This window comes from Numenius arquata, chromosome 2 (assembly GCF_964106895.1).
Source record: "Numenius arquata chromosome 2, bNumArq3.hap1.1, whole genome shotgun sequence".
Taxonomy (NCBI): domain Eukaryota; kingdom Metazoa; phylum Chordata; class Aves; order Charadriiformes; family Scolopacidae; genus Numenius; species Numenius arquata.
Window position 1 is genome coordinate 69,287,559 of NC_133577.1, and position 18,015 is coordinate 69,305,573.

Here is an 18,015-nt window from a genome sequence, read left to right on the forward strand (position 1 = left end):
AGGTAGGTGAGTGGTCACCTAAGGAGTAAGAGGGAGCTGACTTAGATGTCAGTTCACTGTCTAGAAGTGACTGTCTCTTCATTGACTATACAAGGAACCAAGGGAGACAAGCACATTAACATAAAGAGCTCGGTTAAGTGCTTAAGGTTAATGGGGATGAATTCAGGTCAGAAAATCCAGGCCTTTGTGTAGCTTGGCTTCATCCACAGAGGTGCCCCTCAAACCTAGTGCAGAAGAACAGCATCTGTACAAAGAGCCTCTTAATAAAGAATAAGCGAGTCTATTGAGAGTGCTAATGTGGAACAGAAACTGCTGTGGCTTTTTCAGTCCATTTCTTTTCCTTAGAAAAGCCCTTGAGACCCAGTCCTGTAACTGGGTATACGTGTGTGGATGTGCGTGCTGCTGATTTTAGTGTGGTACCCCTCCTCGACTGGCGCAATGGCAGAATGAGGATTTTCCTGGGAAATAATGATTTTTAACTTGTTTAGATTTAAATCTGAGATACATGAGGATTGTGAAAAAGAAACAGTCCTTTGCCTGAAATTTTGTACATCAACCTCAGGTTATTTCAGGCAATCATGAAGCTATGGACATTTTTCATAAATTTACAAATATATATACATATATATACATCTATACATGTATACGTGTGTCAGCCTATGGGCTAGATTTACCACTGTGTTATTCCAGCCACACACAAGTATAATGGTTGTTTTCTACAAAAAGAGATCGGTATAAAGTTGGAGTGACTTAGCAGTGACTGTTCCTGTGTCTACGCAAAAGATCCTTCAGTGGGCTGACATGAGAGTTGTACAAATAGGATCCAGTCTTATAGTTGTTAATGAAGTAAATTTCCCATTGATTCCAATGGCCTGTAATTAAAGGGAATTTTACTTGAGAAAGAACTGAAAGTTCAAGCCCATGTTAGGTACAGTTTACAGCTTTGAAAGTTGTAATATCTGTCACACTAGGCCTCAAAATGCTTTAAAGTAAGTTATTGCAGAAAAATATCTTCAAAAGTCCCCAAATATGCTTTTCTGTGCAAGTAGGGGAAATTTTGTCCTGCAAAAGATCAAACAACAAATACATGAATATAAACACTCTAAGTGATGGAAATTGCCGAGTAAAAATAGTAACAGTTTAAATTAGATGTCTGTGATGGTTGTTGGTGCCCAGGAGTTATAAATAATTCAGTACACTCTAACTGAATATTCTAAGGCTGCACTTTTATTTTATTATTCTGATTACTTGAACCGTTTTCTTATGATCTATATTGTTAATGAATAACCCTTCATAAAAATAATGCAGCCTTATGCTCTACAGTCAGATGAAAACTATTCTTGAGATAAAATGTCACAAGAGCTTAAGCAAATTAGGAGCACATACGTTTTTTTAAAAAATTAGGCAGACACCAAAGGCATTTAGTTTTTTACTCCTATTCACCGTCTAAAGAGGAATTGGATGCTGGGGCTCTTTTTCATAGCTGGCCCTGGGAGGTTGAGCTGTATCTGATTCACGCTCCTTGGTGTCTACATCACTTTGAAACTGGGGCAAGACCCGCAGGTCACACAGCTTTTTGAAGACTTGACTCTTTATCTCATCTATCGCAGAACTGCTGTTGCTGTTTGGGTATTTCTGACCAGCTGGCAAAAATAACAAGGCCACTTGAAAGGAATTGCCTTTACAGGGATATTCCTGTGCCCTGCTGCCACAGATTGGGTTCGGAGCCAGAGGGATGTGAAGCTCCCTGCTGTGCTGAGGCATTAACTGCCACCTTCGTCCTGCCGACAGCCCGCACAAGCCCTCTGCAGAGGGCAGAACTGAGACTCAGGTGGTACCCTGCCATGGCGCTGCCTCTCAGCATAGGGGGATTTTTACACATAAACTTTTCTGATTTGGAGGTGATATGGTGTGATTTTTTCTCTTGTGACTATGGCCATCTGTGTTGAGGAGCACCTTGCAATAGAGGGTTGCAACAACCAGTCTTATGAATACCAAGGCTGTCCTTCTGATGGGACTTCAGGTTTTCCCCCTTAGAAAGTGCACTCAGAAAGTGACAGCCATATGTATCACACACGAGTGGTTAGTACCATGGCCTGTGCCACTAGAAGGTGGTATGGACTTGTGGACACGACTGCGTTTTTGGAGGTAGAATGGCTAGCTCAGGACTGACTGGATCAGAAGTAGGTCTGTAGAAACCCTATATCGAAGAGCACTGATGGTCAGCTCTGGAGAGTCTTGCTGCAGTGTTTCAGGATGTTTTTGCCCTGAGCTGTTCACTGCCTCCTTTTTTGCTGGTTGTATCTGCCCAAAGGCAAAATAGACAGAAACACGTATTTGTGTCTCAGCTGCTTCCTTTCCCTGCATCTCTGGGATCAGAACAACATTGGCAACTCTTTCTTAAATATCCAAATACATTTTGGTGGTGAATACCCAATTCGTCCCAGTTGTATTGTGCTTCCCCACATCTCTTCAGCAGATCCATGCAATCTGCACACAAAACCTAGCACGGACGCAGATGGCATCTGAATTGCATTGCAACTCCTGAGTTAAGTATCAAAGAATAGAAAACAAACCATTATGCTGCATTTTGCCATGTATTTTCTCTCTATATAGTACACATATTTACAGGTTACTAGCACCCACATCGTGTGGGGTATGCATGTATGTGTGTCTAAAGAAGGAGAAGAGTGAGGGTGTCCATGTGTATACACCCTAGGCAAGAAAACTTTGGAAGGCGCTTTCTGCCACTCTGCAGGAGCGTTCATCAGTGAAGGAAAAATATAAAAATGCAGTCCTGGAAGAGACTGACAATTCCTGCTGCTGATGCTGTGGGTGACACTGGATCGTCCTCATGTAACTCTACCAATGCCTGTCAATTCTGACCTATAACAACTGCTGTTTGGTTTCCTTTTTTTCACTCCCCCACCTTCCCCTGGAGATAACCTCTCTGAGCCTCAGTTATTTTCATTGCAGGTCTTCCCTGAGCAAGGAAGGACAACTGATCTGTGATTCTGGAGTGCTTTACTAGAGGTGATCAGCATTTCATTTCCCTCTTGTGGCCTATATTGAGGCAGTCATCTAGGCTCTTTCTCCAAGCTAAATCCTAAACCCGTGCAAGGTGTACTGCAATTAAATTGACAGCATTGTATCAGGCTCCAGTTCTCCCACTGATGTCAACAAGGAGCTTATCAGATCCCTCCTTGCACCAGCAGTAGGTCATTTGTTTTATAAAGTGTTGCAATATCTAACTATGGCTCTGAAGAAGGCTGTAAGACTGGGGTATTAGTGGGGCAGGATGGAAACCCCAAATCAGGGAGAAAAAAAAAGAAAAAGGTAGCATTTGATGACTGAAGGGTAGATGCTGTGAGTGTGTAAGCACACATTTCATTTTCAGGGTTAGCCAGGACCAGCAGTAAAATATTTTCTGAGGTACCCGATCCAAAACTCCCTGGAGCCAAGTGGAAGCTTTCTGTGGACTTCAACAGACTATGGAACAGACGCATTACATTCCTCACTATTACTGGAAAGAGTGGGGCTATAAGTTTTGAGCTAAGCTCTGGTTTTATGAGGTTTTCAGCTTCGACTGGCAGAATCAAGATCTTACGGTTCTGGCCTGGAGTTTGCAATCAAACTTTTGGCTTGTTTGAAACTCAGCTCCTGACCTTGGAAATTCATCCATCACTAATCTTTACATGCCGTTTGTGCTTCATGCACACTTTTTACTCTTTGTCTCTCAGCGGTGCCTGGCAATCGTTCAGAGCTGTCTCAGTTTTTCACCTTGAGTCTTCCCTTGCTGGCTCAATGAGCACAGCAATGTGGGCCATGAAAGAGTGTAAAACCTGGGAGCAAGGAAACGCAGCATTGGTTTGTGTGAATGTGCCTGAGCACTCCTATAGCCCTTCTAGGCCTATGTAGAGACACACAGAAGAAAGAGCCCGAATAATGTATGCCTTTATTTAAGCTATACTTGGTAACGTATTATTTCCTCTCCATTTCACTGCTGGCAGTTAGCTTGGCACTCAAGAATTAAGGACAGATTACAGTGATTTTCTTCTGAGCTCTGCTTATCAGTGGGGCTTCAGGATGAGCCTGATTCAGAGGTGCCACACAGTGGGTAAATGGACAGACGTGGAGACACAGTCTTCCAGGAATGCTTGGGATTCTGAGATACCCCCTGCATATCAGTCCTCTCCCTCACCAATGTTCTTTTATTCACCATCCAATGAACTGCACAACTAACGCTGTAGCTAAAAGTGGTCCCAAATGACTCGCATCTACAGGAAAGCAGAATACCCGCACTCTTATGATTCTCTCCTGGGAGGATGAGGATCCTCTGTTTAAAGGACTCTGAGGGGTGTTTTTTTCCCTTTCATTTGTTACTGCAGCTGGAATAACATTTTAAAAAGTAATGGCAATTTTTCAAAAGCAATATTTCAAAGAAATTGTTCTGGTCACTGGTGGTTTGTGATCCTCTTGTGACTGCCCCTTGGGTAGAATGAAAGAAAAAAAGCCCAACTAGAAATATAACTGGGGGGACTGTAATATTTAGATCAAGGAATATCAGTTGTGTGTTTGCAGAGAGGGAGAAGGGAGAGATGATATATACAGGTGGCCAATGTGAGTCAGGAATTTTAACACGCAAACTGTTTTAGTTTGAAGAAGGCTGCATCCCATACAGTACATAAGATACAGAGCACGTGGACTCCTGCCATGTAGCCCCCTCACATATACAGTGCCCCTGGCAGGGATGGATAGCAGAACCCCCTGTAGGTAACTCGCTGTGGTCACAGGACAACTTCACTGTACAATAACTGAGAGTCATAACTATACATAAAACCTCAGCCTGCAGATCTCAGTGGGTTGAGCCAGTTCATCCTGCATCCCTAGGACTGGCATTTCACATCTGCGTTCACTGTAGTCAAGTTCCTCTGTGGTCTCTGGAGTGTGGAGATGTGTTGTCTCAGCACTGCAACATGAAAGGCCACGTGAGGGACAGAGCCAGCCAGCTACAGACCCTGCGTTACCACCTCACAGAAAGGGAGACCAAACAACCGCTGGTACATCAGGCTAGGACAAGAGCGTCACTTTATCTACAAGAGTGGGATAGGAAAAGAAGAGCAGGGGCTAGACTCTGAAGGAAGCTGAACATCATCCAGGAAAACACATTCTTAACTTTAAGCATATGAATAGTCTACAAAGGTTAAGGGGATTAGTCACATGCTCCAAGTAAAGCACATGCTTAGGCGCTTTGCCAGAGCAGATCTGAAGGAGGAGGTCAAGCCCCTTAATGCTGGGACCACAGCTAACAGATTTCTAATTAACTACTCCTTCAACTAGAAAACCAGACACTAGTCAAAAAGCTTGAATCTCTGTTCAGAAAGATATTTCAAAGCATCCCAAAAATGTAGAAACTCAGACTAGATGGGAGTGTGCTTTGGCTCAGGATAGACAGAGACACTAACCATTGTAAACTCGGATCTGGGTGTATTTTGAGTCAACCCTGCTCTAAAGACTAGTTTGAGCCAACACAAAGTGTGGTGAGACTGTGAGTCCCCTTCAAGGGTATCAAAGCACGTGAGGCTCCTCCTGGTTCTGTAAGTAGCACAGAGGGAAATTCACAATATCCCAAGGGAGTTTTGCCCTTATTTGAGGCAAAAATGAGAGAACTGGTGTTTGGACAAATGGTCCCTTTGGGGATCCAGTTTGAGATTAAGTTATAAGTTCATCTGCTGCTTCAGACACTCCCACAGTTTTTTAGATGCTTCATAGCCACACAGGCCTTACAGAGCCTATGCTATAGTGCATGGAAAATCACAGAACTGCTCTAAAGATCCAGGGTTAACACTTGTCTCTTGTAAATAAAAATAATCCTAACCCTCTTCCACCATCGCTACACACAGACAAACACACAGGCTCATATACAGCTTGCAAACCAACACCATCAAAGAATACTTCGTCAAGGCAGAACTCTTTTCATGCCAGCTGCAGAAAGAAAGGAAAGCTTTGAGAATCCAAGAAACAGCAAAATAATTTGAAATTCGTTAAATCTTACTGCTATACCTCTTTCAAAACTGGATCTGCAAAAGAATACACCCTGTGGATTGTCACGGACCACACAAGACTGTACATCATCACGGGAGCTGTTTTACTGCTTTCCATGCCACTAGGGCCTGACGGTGGACTCCAGTCAGACACCTCTGTGCCATTTAGTTTACCTGGGTCACTCCAGGTATCTGTGTTCAGAGGAAGGACCTTCCCTATTGCACTCAGGACTGCAGAGGAGGAAGAAAGTTTGCGTTCAAAGCTGTTTTAATAAAACAATTACCATTTTTCTAAAGCATTAATCTCTTAATGAGAATATGTTTTTTCTTAAAATTTTTCATATTTTGGAAGTTCATGAAATTTTTTATAGGTCTCTTTTGGTTTTCAGTTATTGATTTTCTGCTTTTAGTTTTCATTTAGCTTTCCAAGAGATGTTTTTATTTTTAATTTCCTTCCTCTCTCCAGTAGTAATTCATCAGCCTCCTTACCTAGTAGGCACTTGCACAGTTAAACGGTTTCAAAGCTTTTCAAAACCACTCTATTTGAAAACCCTGCCAGAAAAAAAAAAAAAAAGGCAATAAAGCAATCTACTTAAAAAGGAAGTTTCTTCAAAAGGCATTTTCAACATGAATAAATAAATACATTCTCCAGTCAGATCTAATGGAGAATGAAATGACAAAACTTCAGTTGCCGGGGTTGGCACTTCATTGGCAACACACTGGCTTGGCAGCTGGCATTGCCACGTGTGAGGAATTTGTAGACCAGAGAAAGTAAAAGCTAGGTAGTTGAGCAAGAATGAAAGCAACTCAAAATCTACCCTACTCCAAAATGCCCTCCAGAAACATCATTTCTTTGGGCAATGTTAATAAAGCAACATTATCACAGGAAGTGTAACGAGGAGGGGAAGCAGAGCTGGAAGGGGAATGGCTGGCTATGCAATTGTATTGCAGAAGAGTTATTTGTTGGTTGGATTTTTTTTTAACTGAGCAAAATACTTTTCCTTGCCACCTGTGTGAATGGCATGACCTGGAAATTAATGCCTTCATTTATGTGCAATAGGCACAGTTTCAACAGGTTGCCTCCTTCTCTTGGTGAGTTTTCGTAGACGCAGAAGGTGACTTTTATTGACTAATGAGGACTGAGGCCATGCAGCTATCATGTAAGAAAGGATTGCTGGTACTATCCCTGAATTAAGAGCACGTTGGGTAGAGTTGGTCTTGGGGAGACCTTTTTTCTTTGCCCTGTCTCCCTTTGCCTGTATGTTTGTCAGTGCTACCCTCAGTCCCACATATGGTCATTCAGCCATCGACTCTTCAGACTCCCTTTGGTTACACCCTTGGCACTTCCTCCCCCCCTTCTCCTCAGCCACTGCTCCCCTGCAAGGACCCGCTGCCCCCACAGCCCAAATGCTTTGCTTCGCCTAAGGGCATTCGCCTGCCTCTCCAGACTTAGCTGTTCCTTTAGCTCTTCTGGGACCTATGACCTGAACAATGGGAAAAGCAGAGTGAAGGGAAAAGGAGACAACGGGAAGAGGAGTAGCAGGAAAAAGAGAAAGACCAAAAAAGAGAGAGAGTCTCATTTGCAGATTCACAATTATATCATACAACGCTTGAGCTCATGGGAAATGGACCTCTGCATCTGACCCTTTCGCTTCCATCTGTACACAGTTCTCCCAGATGGAGAGTGGAGATGTCCAGTGAACTGGGGCAGTTTCCAAAGATGCGGGAAGGTCTTATTTGGCATACATGAACATGACAAGAGGCATCTCTTCCTTCTCCCTTACAAAAATTAGCTCCCCTCTTCTCCTCAGCAATGGCTTTTGCCCAGTTGTCTTAAACATCCAAAACAGAAACTCGATGAAATCCCATTCCAGTAAGTACCTGGGAAGAACAACTGCCAGGGCTCCCCCCACCTCCCTTCTCCCTGGTTGCTCTTCCCTTGGATCCACCGTCCCAAACTCTCAGATGCTCCATGAGAACAAAAAAACATCCTGAAATCCACCAGAGGAGACACGCTGTCTCAGACCTGACAGGTTTCCTTACGCTTCTGCAGTTGCAGTGCCTCAGTCTTGGGCCACAAACACAGCATGGATGGTTTAGTGGACAATCACATTGCAACGTTTTAAATTTTTCTTTTTCTTAAAAAAAAATAAATAAAATAAGAGGGAAGAAAAAGTTATACACACATGTATCACAGCATTTTCAAAAGGCCTTCTGCTGCATTTACGTTAGCAGTTCAGCCTCAGTTGTAAGCCTGGATGTAAGGCAGCTGGAAGATTAAAACTGCATTGTTGGAAAGTCCGCTGAGATGTCCTCATGGAGATTTTTTTTGTTGTTTTCTGGTTTTATTTTGTTAGATCCTTTTGTTTTTATTATTATTATTTTCACTTGTTTGCTTCTTTCTAAAGTTTGGCAGGCAAAGAGAAAATGATTTTCTGCTTTTCCCCACATGTTCTGTCCATTTTGTTTTCTGTGTTTTAAGCAAAAAAAAAAAAACAACAAAAAAACCCCAAACCAACGACAGAGCAAGCTTCTGTCATTTTGTTTTAAGAAAGAAAAAGAAAGTGGGTGGGTTTCTGATAGTGGCCTTGAGGAGGTACGTTGTAGAGGTGGCTCAAATATTTGACTTTTTCCTTTGCTTGCTGTTTGCATTTTCCCTTCTGGCTGCAATGGACAGGCTTTTTGTCTCCCCCACCCCACCCCACGCTCCGTGTCCTGTACAGATTCTGGTTCCAGATCCCCCACATGGACCCCCTGTTCCCCTTCCCAAATGGCAGTAGGTAGGTGCAACTGTATGTTCATTCGACCTCTAAGGTATGATGCTGAAGTTAAGAGTTGGATGGAAGAGCCATGTGAGAGAAAAGCTTTCCCATCGTTGTGAGAAAGAACGAAGGAACACAGAGTCTGGTGGAGATGTGAGTGCCGTGTCGGACTCAGCTCTACCTTGGCACTGGCATTAAATTGAGATTATATATATATATAATTATATATACATATATATGCATGTATAGGTATACATAGACATATATATATATATGTATGTGTGTGCATTTGTTTGCTATTTGTTTTAGCACACTGTCCCATTCTCAGGTCTAGATTTGGGGCAGTTGGTCCTGGGGACAGGTTGGACAGAAGGGGCCAGAGTGCAGAAGAAGCCAGAGATAAGAGTGAGGCCCAGGCCCCCCCACGCACAGAACATGGACCAGCCATAGCCATGGCTGATGTCGTCGGGAAGTCCATACAGGTAGCGGGGGTAGCGGGAGAGCTCAAAGTTGATTCCAGCCACGCACGTGCACAGTGAAATGATGCAGAAGGTTCCTGGAGGAGAGCGGGAAGGGGAGAAGGAGGGAGGAAAAAAACAAAGAGAAGTTAGAAGAGTGACAGACACACCGCTTTCCGAGCTGCCTGAGAAGAGCTGGTGCAAGCAGTAAGGAAATACCTAAGGGAAGATGTTCATATAGAAAGTGGCTCAGTCTAGTGGCTCCACAGGGAACGAGCTGAGTGCCAGCAGAGCCTTGAATATTGATCTGATGCTGAACAGAGCTGTACGGAGGAACTTCAACAGGAACAGTTTTTTCAATATGAGCACTCCTTTGGGGACTAGAATGCTTCACGAAACCATTGATTTTTCTGGAATTTTGCTTTAGACAAATACAGAGTGAATCATTATGTTTCAATATTTTTTGGGGGGGAAACCCTTGATTTTTTTGTTTAATTTCAATTTCTCAGTGATGCATTTTATAGAAGAAAATATTACAGAATACTTGACATATTCTGGCTCTGTTGAAACTTACATTTGAAATTACTTGGAGAGATTTTTTTCCACACTTTTCTTATATCAAAACCTAAAATCTTTCATTATACGCCCTCCTTTTAAATATCAACTGTCAAAATCATAAAATCCCTCACAAAATTTGGATTCTGCCCTCCGCATGACTCCAGCCCGAATCTAGATGCCCCCTGCAGAGCTGGGGAAATCTTCAAAATATCCTGTTCTTGTTTTCCATCTCTGCAGCAATATTTCATTTCTTTGTGAGAGCACTGCGAGGACAGGCTTTATAACTCTGTCAGGTGGCAAGTGTTATGGAAAGTCAAACATTTCGGATGAGGCTGAACCTTAGCCCACCCAGATGAGTCTAATTTTGATCTTTGGCCTCCAGCTTCATCAAAGCTAAACTCTGAGCTCCTGAAATGTCACAGTTGCCACCCACACACCAAATAATGGATAGCTACAGACGCCACGCGCCTGTCTCAAGAGATAACAACTGAAGTCAACATAAAGTTGGTCATTTATTTTTCCTCTCTAATTCCTCTCTATGTGGGCCTCTCTGAATTGCCTGGAGAGCCCTGGGCAGAGAAGGCATATTGCAGGATGCGTGTTATAGTAACACATGTGGCCAGTCCTCTGTGTCGGCCCCCTGTTCATGCAGCGATCAGTAACATGCTGCCTGTGCTACCCGTGCAGCACGTCCTGCACCTTTTCACTAGCAGCTGCTGGCACGGAATCTCCTACTCTTCTTTGTCCCTAATATAGCACAATCCCCCAAAGCAGTCACAGCCAGCCTGGTTTTAGTGTCAAGCTCTCTTCTTCTGGTGTCCTTGCCTCCTTCTACTTTTTCCTGCCCCTGCTCCTGCTTCTCTCCTGCAACACTTTTCCTATTGTTTTTCTGCAGTTTTGCTATTTTCAGCTGCAATTGCATTAAAGAAATGGATTTTACACTCCCCACTCTGAAGACACAGGTAAGATTATGTGGTGAAGTCACCTGGAATTAGGCTCAGAAACTGGGGGCATTTGTAGGAACAGATATACCACCAAACATGTGGACTTCCCACCATCCTCACCTCTTTTACATATAGGTCTAGAATCTATAGGTGAATCTGGCACAGACCTGCTGTGAGAGCACTGTCATGTATCTCTCTCTGTTCCCTCTTTTGATCACTGCCTTGTCTATTTGGACTGTCTTTTCTCCAGTGTGTTTTGGAGTGCCACTTGTAGATACCCTCTGTTGTAAAGGTCAGGGAATATGGGAACTCTGGGTGCCTCCTCTAATGCTATATAGCTGCCAGATGGCCCAGGTTATTCATAAGTACTCATATTACGGTAGTGCCACAGGGTACCAGTCCGGACCAGCAAGCTGCTGTGGTAGCTACTCTGGCTACTGCCTTCCTGCCTCACAGCAGCACCCAGTAAGTCTACAATCAGTGCTCTGGACTTTTACAAAAGCCTTGTGAGACACCAGGCCCTGGAGCTGTCTTTAAGAGATGTCCTACACTACTTCAAAGCACAGAGCAGGATAAATGGGGAGGTCTCCCTCCCAGAATCCCTTACTCAAAAATCAGATTGTAGCTTCTAAGCTACACCCCCCTTCTGTGTTTTACCACGTCACTTAGGTTATGCAGTAACATGATGGTCTAGTGGGAGGTGTCCCTGCCCATGGGAAGGGGGATGGAACTTGATGATCTTTAAGGTCCCTTCCAACTCTAACCATTCTATGATTCTATGAAGGTGTCTGGCAAGAGCACAGTTGTTCCCTGTGTGACATGTCAACATGACACTGTAGGATCAGGGGAAAAGGGAACCATCAGAGACACGGAGCTCTGAACCAAGCTCCATGGCTCATTTCAAATGGCTGTAGTCAGAAAATGTCATGAAAGGCCTTTCTTTGCTAGCAAGAACATGATAATTTCAGTGTTCTCGAAATATAATTGTTAAGAGAGGTGGGTGGGAAAATCTGTGCGGCCAGACTGAAGCTGCATTTGCTAAGTACAAAAGGGAAGGAAATAACTTTGGATTTCAAATACTCCCTGTGCTTTCACGCTTTGTCTTGGCTATTTTGATTACAAGCTCTTCAGTGCAACGAGCATTGCTTACTCTTTGTATTCAAACAGTGTCCAATATATTGGCACTCCACCTTGCTGGGGGTATTCTGCCCAATAACAAACAAACAATAAAGAAGAACGAGTAACAACAATAGAGAATAAAGCAAATCACTAGCATGAGACTTCCTTAAAATAAAGGCTGCCCTCATCCTGCCCCTTTGCTGCAGAATGTGCAAATCCCACGACAATAACTAACTACTGCCATGCACAGCGTTAGAGGAAGCATAGCATGGTCCTCAGCCAGTCACCCCCCAGTGCTTCTGCAGGATGTCTTGTACAGCACAGGTTTATCAGCCTCCCTAGTGCTATTCATTACAGACACAAAAAATGCCATTTTATACTACCTAGAGGAATCTTTACAGCCATTAGACGAGTCATATGTGTTGTTTGTATTCAGCCAAGCAAGGAAGTTCCCACTTGTAGTTAATCTGGCCTCTCACCAGGAGGGTTACTAATGAAAACTGAGTATGGTTACTACCTTAGGACTGTTCGGTAGCTTTTCCTCATGAATTGGCAATCATAACACAAAGGATCATCCCTGCAAATCGCATGATTGTGGGCCATCATAGTGAAAGAGTCATGGGTGGAAGGGATGCAGAGACTGAGCTTACCCTTGGAAATGCAGCCTCTGCTAGCCTGAGTAAGATGTGGAGCTGGGATGGCAGGAGGTGGGAGGCTGTCACTCCTGTCCATGACACAGCCTGCCCTAGGGACACGGTGCTTCGGAGACACCAGGATTGCAGCAAGTCATGAGCATCCCCAACCCTGAGACTCTTTCTCTCCCCAGAAAATAAACTGAACCCTTATTCACTTTCCTGGCAGGTTCTTGCTGTCAGTGAGACATCAGTTCTTGCCCTACATGTGCAATAATGCCCAAGATCCCTGGGCAGCTGCAGAAATACAAACTTTTCTTTCTTTGTGAAAAACACTCCCCATAACTCTGGCCCAAGCAAATGACCAGACCTGAAGGCTAGTGGTCCAAGGCTCGGCACTTCCACTATGACACTGACACACAGAATGTGAATGACAGGCGGTATTAGGAGCTCACCGGGGATGTGCTGGTAGTGAGCTGGACAGGGGAGATAAAGACCATCTCCTTTAGCAGCTGGGGAGAGCAGAATGTGCTAAGTTCTTTGTGCTGCGATTTACACGGTATCATCCTGAGTGAAACGCTAATGAAGGAGACAAGGCAACAGCGGTGTTTTTGACAAAGGAAATTCACGTGTCATTGCAAAATGCTTCAGTCAGGTGAGAGACAAAACTTCATGTAAGGCCATGTCTGTACCACAGAAACTGCTGTTTGATATGTAGTCAAACCTCTACCCCGACTCCTCATCAAACAACCACCCATCCTCTGGCTTTGACAGAGCCTGTTCTGCTAATGGACTGGTGATCAACAGTGGTTTGAGCACCTGCGCTATTAAATACTTCATGGCTATCTTGCGCTTTTCCTTCTTAGATATTATGGAAGAAGAATATTAAACATTATACTGAATGTCTTCCATTTAAACTGGAGGTTTGTTTAGGACAAAGACGAACTTATTTGCTATATATGTGTACAAGATTGGGGTCCTGCCATCCTATCTGCAGAAGCAGACACGGTCAGGAGAAGGAGATTTAAATTAGATACCAGAAAGAAATTCTTTACTGTGAGGGTGGTGAGACACTGGAACAGGTTGCCCAGGGAAGTTGTGGATGCCCCATCCCTAGAAGTGTTCAAGACCAGGCTGGATGGGGCTTTGAGCAACCTGGTCTAGTGGAGGTGTCCCTGCCCATGGCAGGGGGGTTGGAACTAAATGATCTTTAAGGTCCCTTCCAACTCTAACCGTTCTATGATTCTATGATTGTTGGTCAAAGCCTAATTCAGTGTGGATTATGAGTCAGAGCCCTTTGCTGTAGCTATTTTAAGCGTGATTTTATCAAGCAAAGCCGTGGGCTTCTGCTGCTAGGAATTCTTTTTTTTTTTTTTCTATAAATGTCCCTTTTCTTTCCAATTAGCCCAGCTGTGCAAGGGGCTGCAATGCCTCCGTTTGCAGTTTTCAAACCTCACCTCCAGGGGAGAGCAGAAGTGCTTGTGAGTGAACTGATTTAAAGACAAGCAGGCTCAAACCATCCATACCAAATATGTTTCAATTTTGCCTCACGCTAGCGCTGCCCTGAACCATGTCCTTCACCCACAGACCTGGCTCAGCTTCCAGAGCAATAGAGCTTAAGGGATTTCACAGGGTCCGTGGTGTTTTGCGAGACAAGAACTGCTGCCTTTCTTAGACACTGCAAACCAAGGTCAGCTTTCATAGTGCTGATGTGTGAACAGACCCCGCTACAGGAGCTTCATCTAAACATCCTCGCCCCTAGTATCAGGGATGGGGCACCTGACTGTAGCCTGAAGGAGACATCACCAAGTTGAAGTCAAGGGAAATCCAAAAAGCCAGTAATTACAATGATCCAGTCGCCAAGCCCACCTCTGAGACCCTCCTCTCTACAAATAATTTTTCTCATTATTTGGAATACATTTCTTCCACCTCTGATGGAACAATGCTCGTTCCCTCCCTTCCCCTTGCAACAGGCAGAAATGACTCACAAACTAACTGTGCTGTCAGATGTACAAAGTAAACAAACCAAAAAAATCTGATTCTTCTCCCTTTCTGTTTTTTTGCAGAGATAAAAATGTCAAGTATTACTTAAAAACACTAGTAGATAAAAAGGGAAACACAAAGGTATGGATTTTAAGATGCCCTCTGAAACCAAACAGTTCTCAAAAAATGTGAATCTCTGCCTTTTAAAGTATTTCTAGAAGCTGCGATTGATGGCAATTTGTGGCCACTAATGTCTTCGGAAGGAGTGCTGCTTATTTATTATCATCACTTTTTTTATTATAGGGTTATGGGGAAAAAAAATCTCACAAGTGAAACAACGTTATCTTTACTTTCTCTTTGCCCTACTAGTTTTTACTATTTTCAAGGTACATCAAACAAACAAATAAAATGAGGTCTGATCCTAAAATGGAGTGTGTACCATTAGCTATTTAAATTATATTACAATCAAATGAAATTATTAAAGAACAAACCCAATTCTCTCCCAACACAGTGATGACAAAAGCCTTTTGGAGGGAGCAGCTTTGCAGTAAACTCCTTCTGTGCACGGATTAAACGCCTCAGCAGCACGCAGCTCTTGAGAACACTTTATTGCTCTGTGCATACACGCATAGAATATAAATTATTGCTTAATTATGTACTGTTCCAGCAGACGCAGCTTGCAGCATCACCGATAGGCTGCAGAATAGCAAGGGGTTTACTGGAAAATTGCCCTTATAAAAAAAGCTGAGATGGAAAGAGAAGTCTGACGGGGTGATGGAGATTTAGTGCGGTGTCCTTGTGAGGCGATAAGCCCACCTGGGTTGGAGCTTAATACATTTTTATTTTATACCAAGAACCAGAGTAAACTGTGAAGTCTATAGCAGCGCTATGATATTGCATTATAGCTGCTGTCAGAATGCGGTTTGCATTTGGCCTTTGGCCTCCTACCTCAAAACGTACCAATGGCATCCGTACCCCACCAGAGCTCTAATGCCTGCTGCGTGTTTCTTCAGCAGCAGTGACTGTCTATTGAATTGCCGCTGCACAAGCTGTAATATGTTCTGGCACCAGAGGACTATGTATCCTCTGTCACAACTGCAAATACTTAATGGGTACCATCCTTGGACTCATATAAATCAATGTAGTACATGGAACAATATTACAGTAGCAGAGGGGTGATCTCCAGTTTGCTATGCCGGTACAACTGACAGTCAGTCTATATTGCACATTATAGCACCCTGCAGATTTGCACATGGTGACACTTCTGCTACCGTACCCCAGAGTGCATGGGACTGCAGCGGGAGTGGATACCCATGCTGTGCACTACAGCAGCCAGTGAGCACCAGCTATGAGCAAGCACCCTCTGAAGATATGAGTTGGCACGTAAGGCAAAAGCCATTCTACTTAGCTATAGGCACGTTGTTTTGATAAAATGGGCTAGGGAGAAATAGGGGAGTTGATCAAAGCCTCAGTTGAATAGCCCTCTGATTGCTTTAGCAATGGTGATTCCTATGACCCACCCAAAATAACCTAGTAATAATAATGTGACTTGACTACAGCCATTAAGCAAACACAATGGCTCATGAACTTGCAGCCGCAACAAAGGAAGCAGCAAAAATTGTGCCAGTTGTAGTAGTGCGATGTGATTCAGAATTTTACTGGGAGCAGAAGGGAGAGAAAAGAAGAGGATCTCAATGTCAAAATGAAGAAACATCCTAATCAAAGGTTAGCGAAATTATCCCATCGCTGCGCTGGCAAGCACCTTGCTTGGCAACAGGCAAAGGCTGCCAGCAGGTTTCTTTCATCCCCTGCAGTATGGACCTCCCAGGATGGCCCAGTCAGAGGCTAAAAGATTAAATGGAAAGGGGCACTGGACGTCTGAGCAAACTCGAGTGACTCCATCACACCTCAGATTTGCCAGATGACAAGACACAGAAGTTTAGTATCAAATTGTACCTCAGGCAGGTGCTTCCCAGCCTAGCATTTGCCAGAACTGAAAAGAAACTTACAGGGCCAGGTTGGGTTTGCCTTGCACACGACATCTCCCATAGCATGAGGAATCCATGCACCACATTGCATTTGGTCCTTCAGCAACCAGGCCATTCTGCCTCTCTCCAAGAAAGGACTTTTTCTTCCAGTCAAAAAATTTAACCTCTCTCAGACAAAACCTAAGAAGGAGCCTCAGAGACTTTGTGGAATCTTTCTTTTGTAGGAAACCTTAAGCTGCTGAAAAGTCTTCAGACAGGTGTTCTTCAAGACAAGTGAGACTGGAGGACAGACACAGCACAAACAACTTCAGTGCAGCCTTCTTCCACATTGCCTAGTGTGTGCCACTAGAAATATTCTTAGAGAGAATACTTTCAGGGCTGAAAGGGTAGAGTTACTGGTATGACTTTTTAATCCTTTTCTTTGCTGAAGGCACTACTAAAGAAGCCACTGGGAGCTCTGGGTGATGGTGGTGGCTACCTGATTAGGATATTTTCCCCTTCAGGTGTTGGAGAGAAGCCTATCCATTCATTTTTTTCAAGTGACCAAAGGACTCTTTGGTTGTACAACTTTCTGCTGTTTGTACTGAATGTGAACTGAGGATCTTTGCTGCAAAAGGCTCCAGGCTCTATTACTATTACTGTTCCCTAAGCTGACCTACCAGGAACAAAAAAATCCTTTCTGTATGTGCTAAGTGACACAGTTATTATTGAGCTATAATAGCCAGAAATCAAAATAAGATGTAATCGGCTTGCCAACAAGGACCACTGGATGCAGGCTACCCCTATAAAGTTTACATCATTCATGTTGCTTGCAAGCAACAAACTACCCTGACCCCTTCATTACTCCCTTAAAGGGTCACATGCTGAAATCTTCTTTCCTGTTGCAGAGGAAATACCTCTGCAGCCTACACAAGTACATCGGCATGACTCGTCTCCGTAACCCCTGAAAGAGTCAGGTTGGGCAGAAACAAAGAAGGCCCCACTCATCTAGTTTCTGCCAGGTCCAGGTGCTTTTTCTGTGGAATTTCCAGTGGCTGGTTGGACTCTGTCCAGGCAGATTAGAATAAGCAAGCGTAGCAGTGATTTGTTCAAGGGGAATGTTGTTTTTCTAAGTTGGCAATCTGATGAGACAAGAAGATGTATCTAAACCTTGCTTCAGTCTCTCCATTTAACAGCAAGATCTGCCACACACAGAAATTTGCTCCCCTTTCTCTCTGTAAAGAATTCTTTTTGTTTAGCAAATCATGCCAGTATTACTCTTCCTTCTGTTGCATGTGTAACAATCTTCTTTCCTTTTTGATGCCAGGCATGTAAACAATGCAGCAAACTTTTTTTTAAATAAAAAAAAAAACCCAATAATAAATGCCAGTTTTGTTTTCCTTGTCTTCCTTTGGCCTTGATGCATCTTGCCATCGGAATTCAGAACCTAGCAACTGATCAAAGACCTGGTGACATTATTAAGGGATAAGGAACAACCACAGAATTTTAAAATACATATAACTTGTTTTCCAGGGCTGTGTGTGGGAA

At 43.6% G+C, this 18,015-nt stretch overlaps 1 protein-coding gene across 1 annotated transcript in view; it reads right to left on the reverse strand.

The window, feature by feature from the left end:
- Positions 1-9,111: 9,111 nt before the first annotated feature.
- The window catches only part of TMEM178B (transmembrane protein 178B), a 226,907-nt gene continuing 218,003 nt past the window's right edge, over positions 9,112-18,015 (reverse strand). Inside the window, exon 4 of the mRNA XM_074169020.1 lies at positions 9,112-9,362. Coding sequence (XP_074025121.1) covers positions 9,112-9,362 — 251 coding nt within the window. The remainder of the gene's footprint in view (positions 9,363-18,015) is intronic.